This window comes from Triticum aestivum, chromosome 3B (assembly GCF_018294505.1).
Source record: "Triticum aestivum cultivar Chinese Spring chromosome 3B, IWGSC CS RefSeq v2.1, whole genome shotgun sequence".
Classification (NCBI taxonomy): Eukaryota; Viridiplantae; Streptophyta; class Magnoliopsida; order Poales; family Poaceae; genus Triticum; species Triticum aestivum.
The window spans coordinates 89,581,342-89,593,208 of NC_057801.1; the positions used below are offsets into that span (position 1 = coordinate 89,581,342).

General features: G+C 44.6%; 1 protein-coding gene across 1 annotated transcript; it reads right to left on the minus strand.

The window, feature by feature from the left end:
• Positions 1–315: 315 nt before the first annotated feature.
• Positions 316–3,705, minus strand: LOC123068804 (F-box/LRR-repeat protein At2g43260). The gene is made up of 3 exons (XM_044491466.1): positions 3,560–3,705; positions 2,232–3,467; positions 316–669 (listed from the first exon to the last, which is right to left on the minus strand). Exon 2 carries the CDS (start codon positions 3,442–3,444, stop codon positions 2,251–2,253), a length of 1,194 nt encoding a protein of 397 aa, XP_044347401.1. The 5' UTR covers positions 3,445–3,467; positions 3,560–3,705; the 3' UTR covers positions 316–669; positions 2,232–2,250.
• Positions 3,706–11,867: the final 8,162 nt, after the last annotated feature.

Consider the following 11,867-nt stretch of genomic DNA (forward strand, 5'->3'; position numbering starts at 1 on the left):
TGCTCTTACATCACTAATTATATTTCTTTACGGAGGGAGTACAATACTGCTTACAAAGTTCTACAGCCTGACCAGATAGTACCAAACACGCAGGTCATCAAGCAGCCTTGATGCGTCTATCCTATTGGATTATACAACAATGATTGTGAAGTCATATCAGTTGCGTTTCAACAATGGAACTTATGGCAGTGGTTTCCGTAAAAATGACAGCATGAAATTTCCACTGCATTCCAACAGAGAAGGGATCAATCTCCAATTTCCATGGTATTATACGCAAGAGCGGAGCTCCTAGATAGGAACTAGTCCACAAAGTTATAAAGTTTGCCGAATTCATAATCTGCCCAAAGAAAAAGACTTGCAGATCATGTACTTGAAATTAGAGTCACAAAGCCAAACTGTCGGTCTTGCTTTCACAAAAGAAAAAGGATAAGTGACAATTCGATGCATACATGATTAAGAGTCCTCCAGGACAGTGTCACACATGGCCCATCCACACATGCAACCAAACATAGCAAAGTAGATTCTACGGACATTAAAAAGATTGGCGAGAAGGCTCACACAACACAACTCAGCAAACTGGCTTCATCAACAAATTAGCAGCACGCGACATCGCCATCAGGGAAAAAGAGTGGCGCTTCTTTGGATGATGCACACTGTAGAATGCTTGGCCTGTAAGTGCAAAGAGCAGATACATTATTAGACATCAAGCAAACAGAGAGTGAAGCCAGCGATATATATACTTGTGTGCAACGCCGTGGTGTGGATAAGAACTCAGCAGCATACAAAGGGGATAAGAACTCAGCAGCATACAAAGGGTCATTGACTAGCGAAGGATTACAATACATCAAAATTCCAAACGCAATTTTCAGTTCCTTTCCTGAAGATGACACAAAAAGCTGACACAAAAATGACAAGACATGTAAAATCGGTTCAACCAAATAGGATATCCTAATCCACCGCAATGCCAAACAGGGCCTTAATCAAAGCACTCAGTGTATCAAGTACTCCCTCCCTCCGAAAATACTTGTCATCAAAATGGATGAAAAGAGATGTATCTAGAACTAAAATACATCTAGATACACCTTTTTATTCTTTTTGATGACAAGTATTTTCAGACGGAGGGAGTATCAACTACTAAGACAGCGTTATGTTATTACTATTATTAGACGAAAAAGGATAACTCAAGGCAAAATTTGCTCGTATAAATCGGAAAGGTACTGTTTCAATAGAATACCACTCGTCGGGTCTAAAACACACCATCCTTAGCGCCTGGCGGAACTGCTGGCACTCTGATTAGTATGTCACATTCTGTTAGCCTACAAAAATATTCTTCAAAATTATCTTTACCATAATAACTATGTTGCCCTCCAAGCTTAAATTAGCAAAAATATAATTGAAACGCTCTTTGTTGACCAGCTTGTGTCAGTAAACAAGAGCATATAATAAGTTGACAATACGGCAATACAAGAAGAAACGTTCGCCATGCTACTTAGCTTGATTGGGAGAAAATACCTACCAAAACCCACACTAACATCCAAATGGTAAAAATCTATGCATGCCTTGTTGTTAGACTATTTTAGGGTATACTTAATACATTAATGGCCATGCTAATCGCTGGGGGAGTGAAAAAAAGTGGAGTTCATGAGATATGACTTAGAAGATCCTGCTTGATGTACATATAAAGATTAATACGAACTAGGCCCCAGTAAATCTGTAATCCAATTTGGCATATAAAAATAACCAAATAGGCCTTAAGAATCAAAATAACAAAATAGCCCTTACGGTTTACATTAATCTAGTAAAATCACATTAATATAAACCTACAAATACATACTCCTTCTGCACCAAAATGTAACACGTTTTTTGGTTTTGCATAGGGCATAAAAAACATCTTACATTTTGTTAAGGAGAGAGTATTTGCCAGTTTCTTCCTAAGATGGCAGTATATCCTTTTTTAAAAGGTTATTCACAAAACTCCAGTGAAGAGGAGTTATTATTTACATAATCTACTTATTGATCCTTAAACAACATTCAACTAGATGTCATTGTTAGTTGTTATATCATCAGGTGGGAGAGCCACTGGCTACATAACTGCAGGCGGCATTAGCAAAGTCAAGTTTAACTAAGTCAGAAAAAATGATTGGGAATTGAGAATGACAATTAGAACTGGCTTAACTAATTTCTATGGTCTCACCCCTGGTAAAATATGTGCATACAAATACAGTACTCACCTCAGCAGTGAAAACCAGCCTATTGACTCAGCAGATTTCCTGTGTAAATACACATAGACTTGAAATCTTCCAGCTGCCACAAATCTGTGTAAGTTTCTGTTTTTGGATCATAAACCTGTAGCAGCCCCGTTAATTGCATCACAAAGACAATCCTCTCGTCATCTAACACCAGCAAAGGATAACTAAAAAGATCCTCGCGTCGGTAATAACCTATGCTGTACTTTTTAACCCAGAGACCTTTCTCAAGATCCATCAGAAACCATAGGTCCATAGATTGAGGTAAACTATGATGAACCTGCGCCACCACTAAGGACCCATTCAAATTGGTTATCGAGAGAATCCCCACAGCTCTGGGGTCCTTGAAGACAGGAAGCACATCTTCTTCGTCATATAAGCTGCTGACTTGTTCCGGACCATCAATCGGCGGCATCCATACTTCTGTCTCCAGGTTGAATGCAGCTATGGTGGCTGGTTTAATGGTCACCTTCGACTGATACATGTTAGAAAAATCCATCAAGAAATACACGACCCCATCGATGACCGCACTTTTCATCGTGTGATCGGAAAAGACACGGCCCGGGGGTCCTGGTCTTGCCCTCCACCGTCCAGGGCTGCGGCCGTTGAGAGTCATGACCTCGCATAGCTGCTGCGGACTAACCAGAGGGCGAACTTCAAGGAAGCGGAACGCCTTGTACACTCCTGTGGAGAGGACTTTCCCAAAAATGCACGAGTCCATGTGTGCCTTTCTTGTCTTCAGCAAACCCGAATACTTCATGGAGATGTCATGCGACGAGCTGATGACAGCACCCGTGGCCGGGTCGAGCAGGGTGACAGGCACGCCCAGAGGGTGGCGCCCTCCGACGAGGCAGACACGGTCGAGGCGCGTGCGCTGCACTCTCAGGTCGGGGTCGGAGTGGCGCATCCGCTTGATGACGTCGCCGGAGAGCAGATCCACGATGCTGACGCCGCGGGACTCGCCGTCGACGAAGGTGGTGGCGAGGAGCGGGCCCGGATGGCGGGCCGCGTGGGCCTTGACGAAGAGCGGGTCCAAGGTGAGAGAGCGCCACGAGGGGCTGACGGCGCGGAGGCGGCATACATCCTTCGCGGGGAGACGCAGCAGGATGTCGTAGAGCGCGTCGCGGGGCAGCTCGCCGGCGATGTGTTCCGAGGGCGGCGGAAGCTCGCCCCGTTTGTCCGACGACGGCGACGCCATCGCTGAGGTCGCAAATGCTAGATCTGCAAACAGTACCACGAGAGCTTATCTGAGTGATGTGACTAGAAAATGGTGAGCTGGAATGAAGCCGCGCGGGCGTAGAAAGAGAGAGAACCAGGGCGGCGTGGGGATCGCCGGCGTCGGTGGTGCGAGCGGACGGGCGGCGGCGAGGTCAGGGTTCCAGAGGTAGGGGGTTTGGAGGTTGGGGTTGTAGTAGCCTGGGAGAGAATGGGAGAGGCTGAACACTCTAGCCCATCAGAATTGGTGTAGCCTGGGCATGGCCCGGTAGAAGTTGCATAACAATTAATTGGCGCACTTCTAAAAAAAAAAAGATAAATATTTCATGGTTACTATATGTTTTTTTCTACTTTAAATGACTTGGGACTTCAAAAAGTTCCGAAATTTTTTAAAAAATGAGGATTTTCAAATAAAATATTTAATAAACCATAAAATGTTTGTGGGTTCAAAATATGTTCCTAAAATTTTCTTACTAAAAAATTTCACCAATTCAAAACATATTCATGAATGGAAAAATAACCTAAAAATGGAAAAACTTTCGTGACTGACAAAATAGTTTATTTATTGTTAAAATGTTTGTTGATTCAAAAAATGTATGTTAAATCACAAAAATCTACTTGTATTTCAAAAATTGTTCCACCAATTTTAAAAACAACGTTCGTCCATTCTAGAAATGTGCGCTGATCCAAGAAAATTGTTAAAAAAATGTTTGCAAATAGTATAAAATGTTCATGAATTCAAAAAATATTCTTGACTTTTGAAATGTCCAAAAAATTGTAAAAGTGCTTATGAATTTGAAAATGTTCAAGATTGCAAATATGTTCATGAGTTTAAAGAAATCGACTATTTCACGAAATTGAGAGTGATAGTGTATCTCGGTGATGCGGCAAAATGTGATCATGATTATTGGAGATTTTTTTCTCCCGTTACAACTCACGGGCCTTTTTGCTAGTGATAGAAAAAAAGTATTTGACGATCACTAAAAAAGATAAGTATTTTTTTTTCTTTTTTTACGATTCAAAGAGCTATATTGGTCAAGACGGGATTATACAGTCCTTGTATATAAAAACCTCTAAAATCTAGGAATAAAGTTTATCCAAAGGCGACACCTTCTATATGGGCTAAGTTAGAGCATCTACGTCCAGACTAGGCAAACCCGACCACTCAAAGCCCACGGACATGACCGGGCGCGTCGCAAACAGTGACATGTCATGCCTTTTACTTGGTCTTATGCATTCGAGTCTCTCATATTTCATCTCATAGATCCATACAAAACCATGCAAAATAAACCTACGTACCACGACACGCTAGCTACTACACATCGTCGTCGGAGATGTCCACGACGTCAGTGTTGGGCGCCGGGTAGATGGGCACGTAGGAGGGCTCCGGGTCCTCCTCCTCATCAATATACGTGAGCAAATCATCGACTTTCGTGACGTGCTCCAACGACGGTGTTTGGCCTCCGCCTACGATTCCGACCAGAGGGAGTCGAAGGTCGCCTGGTGCTTTGCTTGTAGATCCGCATCTTGTTGGGTAACGTAGCAATAATTCAAAATTTTTCTACGTATCACCAAGATCAATCTAGGAGATTCTAGCAACGAGAGAGAGAGAGAGAGTGCATCTTCATACCTTTGAAGATTGCTAAGCGGAAGTGTTACAAGAACGTGGATGATGGAGTCGTACTCGCGGCGATTCAAATCGCGGAAGATCCGATCTAGCGTCGAACAGACGGCGCCTCCGTGTTCAACACACGTACAGCCCGGGGACGTCTCCTCCTTCTTGATACAGCAAGGGGAGAGAAGAAGTTGAGGGAGAGCCCCGGCAGCACGACGGCGTGGTGGTGGAGCTTGAGGTATTTCTGCAGGGCTTCGCCAAGCTCTACGAAGGAGGAGGAGGCGTTGGGGAGGGAGGGGCTGCGCCAGGGGAAGGGGTGCGGCAGCCCTCCCCCCCCTCACTATTTATAGGGGAAGGAAAGAGGGGGCCGGCCTCCTTAGATCCCATCTAAGTGTTGGGGAACGTAGCAATAATTCAAAATTTTCCTACGTATCGCCAAGATCCATCTAGGAGATTCTAGCAACAAGAGAGAGAGAGGAAGAACATCTTCATACCTTTGAAGATCGCTAAGCGGAAGTGTTACTAGAACGCGGATGATGGAGTCGTACTCGCGGCGATTCAAATCGCGGAAGATCTGATCTAGCGCCAAACGGACGGCGCCTCCGCGTTCAACACACGTACAGCCCGGGGACGTCTCCTCCTTCTTGATCCAGCAAGGGGAGAGGAGAAGTTGAGGGAGAGCTCCGACAGCACAACGCTGTGGTGGTGGAGCTTGTGGTATTTCTGCAGGGCTTTGCCAAGCTCTAAGGAGGAGGAGGTGTTGGGGAGGGAGGGCTGCACCAGGGGGAGGGGTGAGGCAGCCCTGCCACCCCCACTATTTATAGGGGAAGGGTAGAGGGGCCGGCCCCCTTAGATCCCATCTAAGGGGGCGGCGGCCAAGGGGGAAGCTTGCCTCCCAAGCTAGGTGGGGGCGCCCACTTAGGGTTTCCCCCAACCCTAGGCGCATGGGCCCTAGGGGGGAGTTGGCGCCCAGCCCACCTAGGGGCTGGTTCCCCTCCATATTCAGCCCATAAGGCCCTCCGTGGTAGGTGGACCCTCCCGGTGGACCCCCGAAACCCCTTCGGTGGTCCCGGTACAATACCGGTAACCCCTCGAACACTTCCGACGACCGAATAAGGACTTCCCATATATAAATCTTCATCTCCGGACCATTTCGGAACTACTCGTGACGTCCGGGATCTCATCTGGGACTCCAAACAACCTTCGGAAACCACATACTATTTCCCATAACAACTCTAGCGTCACCGAACCTTAAGTTTGTAGACCCTAGGGGATCGGGAACCATGCAGACATGACTGAGACATCTCTCCGGCCAATAACCAACAGCGGGATCTGGATACCCATGTTGGCTCCCACATGTTCCACGATGATCTCATCGGATGAACCACGATGTCGGGGATTCAATCAATCTTGTATACATTTCTCTTTGTCCACCGGTATGTTACTTGCCCGAGATTCAGTCGTTGGTATCCCAATACCTCGTTCAATCTCGTTACCGGCAGGTCTATTTACTCGTTCCGTAATGCATGATCCCGTGACTAACTCCTTAGTCACAATGAGCTCATTATGATGATGCATTACCGAGTGGGCCCAGAGATACCTCTCCATCGCACGGAGTGACAAATCCCAGTCTCGATTCATGCCAACTCAACAGACACTTTTGGAGATACCTGTAGTGCACCTTTATAGCCACCCAGTTATGTTGTGATGTTTGGTACACCCAAAGCATTCCTACGGTATTCGGGAGTTGCACAATCTCATGGTCTAAGGAAATGATACTTGACATTAGAAAAGCTCTTAGCAAACGAACTACACAATCTTGTGCTATGCTTAGGATTGGGTCTTGTCCATCACATCATTCTCCTAATGATGTGATCCCGTTATCAATGATATCCAATGTCCATGGTCAGGAAACGACAACCACCTGTTGATCAATGAGCTAATCAACTAGAGGCTTACTAGGGACACATTACAGTCTATGTATTCACACATGTATTACGGTTTTCGGTTAATACAATTATAGCATGAACAACAGACAATTATCATGAACAAGGAAATATAATAATAACCATTTTATTATTGCCACTAGGGCATATTTCCAACAGTATCCCACTTGCACTAGAGTCAATAATCTAGTTACATTGTGATGAATCGAACACCCATAGATTTCTGGTGTTAATCATGTTTTGCTCGTGGAAGAGGTTTAGTCAACGGATCTGTGACATTCAGATCCGTATGCACTTTACAAATATCTATGTCTCCATCTTGAACATTTTCACGAATGGAGTTGAAGCGACGCTTGATATGCCTGGTCTTCTTGTGAAACCTGGGCTCCTTGGCAAGGGCAATAGCTCCAGTGTTGTCATAGAAGAGAGTCATCGGGCCCGGCGCATTAGGTATAACTCCTAGGTCAGTAATGAACTCCTTCATCCAGATTGCTTCATGTGCTGCCTCTGAGGCTGCCATGTACTCCGCTTCACATGAAGATCCCGCCACGACACTTTGCTTGCAACTGCACCAGCTGACTACCCCACCATTCAAAATGTACACATATCCGGTTTGTGACTTGGAGTCATCCAGATCTGTGTCGAAACTAGCATTGATGTAACCCTTTACGATGAGCTCTTCATCACCTCCATAAACGAGAAACATATTGATACGTCTCCAACGTATCAATAATTTATGAAGTATTCATGCTATTATATTATCCATCGTAGATGTTTTATATGCATTTATATGCTATTTTATATGATTTTTGGGACTACCCTATTAACCTAGAGCCCAGTGCCAGTTTCTATTTTTCCCTTGTTTTCGAGTTTTACAGAAAAGGAATACCAACGGAGTCCAATTGACGTGCCATTTTTGATGATTTTTATGGACCAAAAAAAGCCCCTGGAGTAAAAGAGTTGGGCCAAAAGAGTCTCGGGCTGTCCACGAGGGTGGGGGCGCGCCCACCCCCTTGGGCGTGGGCCCCTATCTCATGGACGATTCGGAGACCCCCCCCTGACGTGAGACCGACGCAAAAAATTCCTATAAATACAGAAACCTCCAGAAAATAACCTAGATTGGAAGTTCCGCCGCCGCAAGCCTCTGTAGCCACGAGAAATCAATCTAGGCCCTCCCTGGCACCCTGCTGGAGGGGGCCATCATCACCGGAGGCCATGGAGGAGGATCCCGGAGGGGCCATCATTGCCATGAAGGCCAAGGACTAGAGGAAGAACCTCTCCCCATCTAGGGGGGAGGCCATGGAGGAGGAAGCACAAGGGGGAGAACCTCTCCTTCTCTCTCTCGGTGGTGCTGGAGTGCCATCGGGAGGGGAATCATTACCGCGGTGATCATCTTCATCAACATCACCATCATCATCACCACCCTCATCTCTTTTACGCGGTCCACTCTCCCGCACCCCGCTGTAATCCCTACTTGAACATGGTGCTTTATGCCACATAATATGATCCAATGATGTGTTGCCATCCTATGATGTTTTGAGTAGATATCCTTTGTCTTTGGGTTGATTGATGATTTAGATTGGTATGAGTTATATGTTTTACTTTGGTGCTGTCCTATGGTGCCCTCCGTGTCGCGCAAGCGTGAGGGATTCCCGCTGTATGGTGTTGCAATATGTCCATGGTTTACTTATTGTCTGTGTTGCGTGAGTGACTGAAACACAAACACGGATAAGTGGGACATGGTGTATGGGAATAAAGAGGACTTGATACTTTAATGCTATGGTTGGGTTTTATCTGAATGATCTTTAGTAGTTGCGGATGCTTGCTCGAGTTCCAATCATAAGTGCATATGATCCAAGAAGAGAAAGTATGTTAGCTTATGCCTCTCCCTCATATGAAATTGCAATAGTGATTACCGGTCTTGTTAACAATTGCCTAGGATAATTCCGCACACCGATCCATTATTATTCCGCACTCGCTATTTATAATATTTAGTAATATATTCTAACTTTATGATAACAGCACCTACTTTTATATTTTAGCTCTCCGATATCATGCAAAGTTATCCTCTTCATACCCACAACATAGTTTTATTTCTCGTATCTAGTTGGAAGCAAACGTTCGGTGTACGTAGAGTCATATCAGTGGCAGATAGGACTTGAGAGAATATTGATCTTACCTTTAGCTCTTTGTGGGTTCGACACTCCATACTTATCACTTCCACCTTTGGAAATTGCTACGATGATTCCCTGCACTTGGGGATTACCACACATCCTTAGTCCTTTTCAGGTACTTCAGGATATTGTTTACCGCTGTCCAGTGTTCCATGACGGGATTACTTTGGTACCTCCCTACCAAACTTACGACAAGGTTACTTCTGGTCTGGTACACAACATGGCATACATAATAGACCCTATGGCTGAGGCATAGGGGATGACACTCATCTTTTCTCTATCTTCTGCCGAGGTTGGGCATTGAGCCGTGCTCAATTTCACACCTTGCAATACAGGAAAGAAACCCTTCTTGGACTGATCCATATTGAACTTCTTCAATATCTTATCAAGGTATGTGCTTTGTGAAAGACCGATGAGGCGTCTCGATATATCTCTATAGATCTTGATGCGTAATATGTAAGCAGCTTCTCCAAGGCCCTTCATTGAAAAACACTTATTCAAGTAGGCCTTTATGCTTTCCAAAAGTTCTAAATCATTTCCCATCAATAGTATGTCATCCACATATAATATGAGAAATGATACAGAGCTCCCACTCACTTTCTTGTAAACACAGGCTTCTCCATAAGTCTGCATAAACCCAAACGCTTTTATCATTTCACCAAAGCGAATGTTCCAACTCCGAGATGCTTGCACCAGCCCATAGATGGAGCGCTGGAGCTTGCACACCTTGTCAGCATTCTTAGGATCGAAAAAACCTTCCAGCTGCATCATATACAATTCTTCCTTAAGGAAACCGTTGAGGAATGCCGTTTTGACGTCCATTTGCCATATCTCATAATCATAGAATGTGGCAACTGCTAACATGATTCAGACGGACTTCAGCTTCGCTACGGGTGAGAAGGTCTCGTCGTAGTCAGCCCCTTGAACTTGTTGATAACCCTTAGCGACAAGCCGAGCCTTATAGACGGTCACATTACCATCCCGTCAGTCTTCTTCTTAAAGACCCATTTGTTTTCTATGGCTTGCCGATCATCCGGCAAGTCTGTCAAAGTCCATACTTTGTTTTCATACGTGGATCCTATCTCGGATTTCTTCAAGCCATTTGTTGGAATCCGGGCCCGCCATCGCTTCTTCATAGTTCGAAGGTTCACCGTTGTCTAACAACATGATTTCGAGGACAGGGTTGCCATACCATTCTGGTGTGGAACGTGTCCTTGTGGACCTACGAAGTTCAGTAGTAACTTGATATGAAGTTTCATGATCATCATCATTAACTTCCTCTCTAGTCGGTGCAGGCACCACATAAACATCTTCCTGAGCTGCGCTACTTTCTGGTTCAAGAGGCAGTACTTCATCAAGTTCTACTTTCCTCCCACTTACTTCTTTCGAGAGAAACTCTTTCTCCAGAAAGGATCCGTTCTTGGCAACAAAGATCTTTCCTTCGGATCTGAGGTAGAAGGTATACCCAATGGTTTCCTTAGGGTACCTTATGAAGACGCATTTTTCCGACTTGGATTCGAGCTTTTCAGGTTGAAGTTTCTTGACATAAGCATCGCATCCCCAAACTTTTAGAAACGACAGCTTAGGTTTCTTCCCAAACCATAATTCATACGGTGTCGTCTCAACGGATTTAGATAGTGCCCTATTTAAAGTGAATGCGGCTGTCTCTAAAGCATAACCCCAAAATGATAGCGGTAAATCAGTAAGAGACATCATAGATCGCACCATATCCAATAGAGTGTGATTACGACGTTCAGACACACCATTACGCTGAGGTGTTCCAGGCAGCGTGAGTTGTGAAACAATTCCTCATTTCCTTAAGTGCGTACCAAGTTCGTGACTCAAATATTCTCCTCCACGATCTGATCATAAGAACTTTATTTTCTTGTCACGTTGATTCCCCACCTCACTCTGAAATTGCTTGAACTTTTCAAAGGTCTCAGACTTGTGTTTCATTAAGTAGACATACCCATATCTACTTAAGTCAACAGTGAGGTGAGAACATAATGATAGCCACCACGAGCCTCAATGCTCATTGGACCGCACACATCAGTATGTATTATTTCCAATAAGTTGGTTGCTCGCTCCATTGTTCAGGAGAACAGAGTCTTGGTCATTTTTCCCATGAGGCATGGTTCGCATGTGTCAAATGATTCATAATCAAGAGACTCCAAAAGTCCATCTGCATGGAGTTTCTTCATGCGTTTGACACCAATGTGACCAAGGCGGCAGTGCCACAAGTATGTGGGACTATCATTATTAATCTTACATCATTTGGTATTCACACTATGAATATGTGTAACATCACGTTCGGGATTCAATAAGAATAAACCATTGACCTGCGGGGCATGACCATAAAACATATCTCTCATATAAATAGAACAACCATTATTCTCGGATTTAAATGAGTAGCCATCTTGCATTAAATGAGGTCCAGATACAATGTTCATGCTCAAAGCTGGCACTAAATAAAAATTATTGAGGTTTAAAACTAATCTCGTAGGTAAATGTAGAGGTAGCATGCCGACGGCAATCACATCGACCTTGGAACCATTCCCGACGCGCATCGTCACCTCATCCTTCGCCAGTCTTTGCTTATTCTGCAGCTCCTGTTTTGAGTTACAAATATGAGCAACTGCATCGGTATCAAATACCCAGGAGCTACTATGAG

Coding starts and splice junctions, on each gene's coding strand:
- LOC123068804 (XM_044491466.1), bottom strand. CDS start 3,444: ATGGCGTCGCCGTCGTCGGACAAACGGGGCGAGCTTCCGCCGCCCTCG.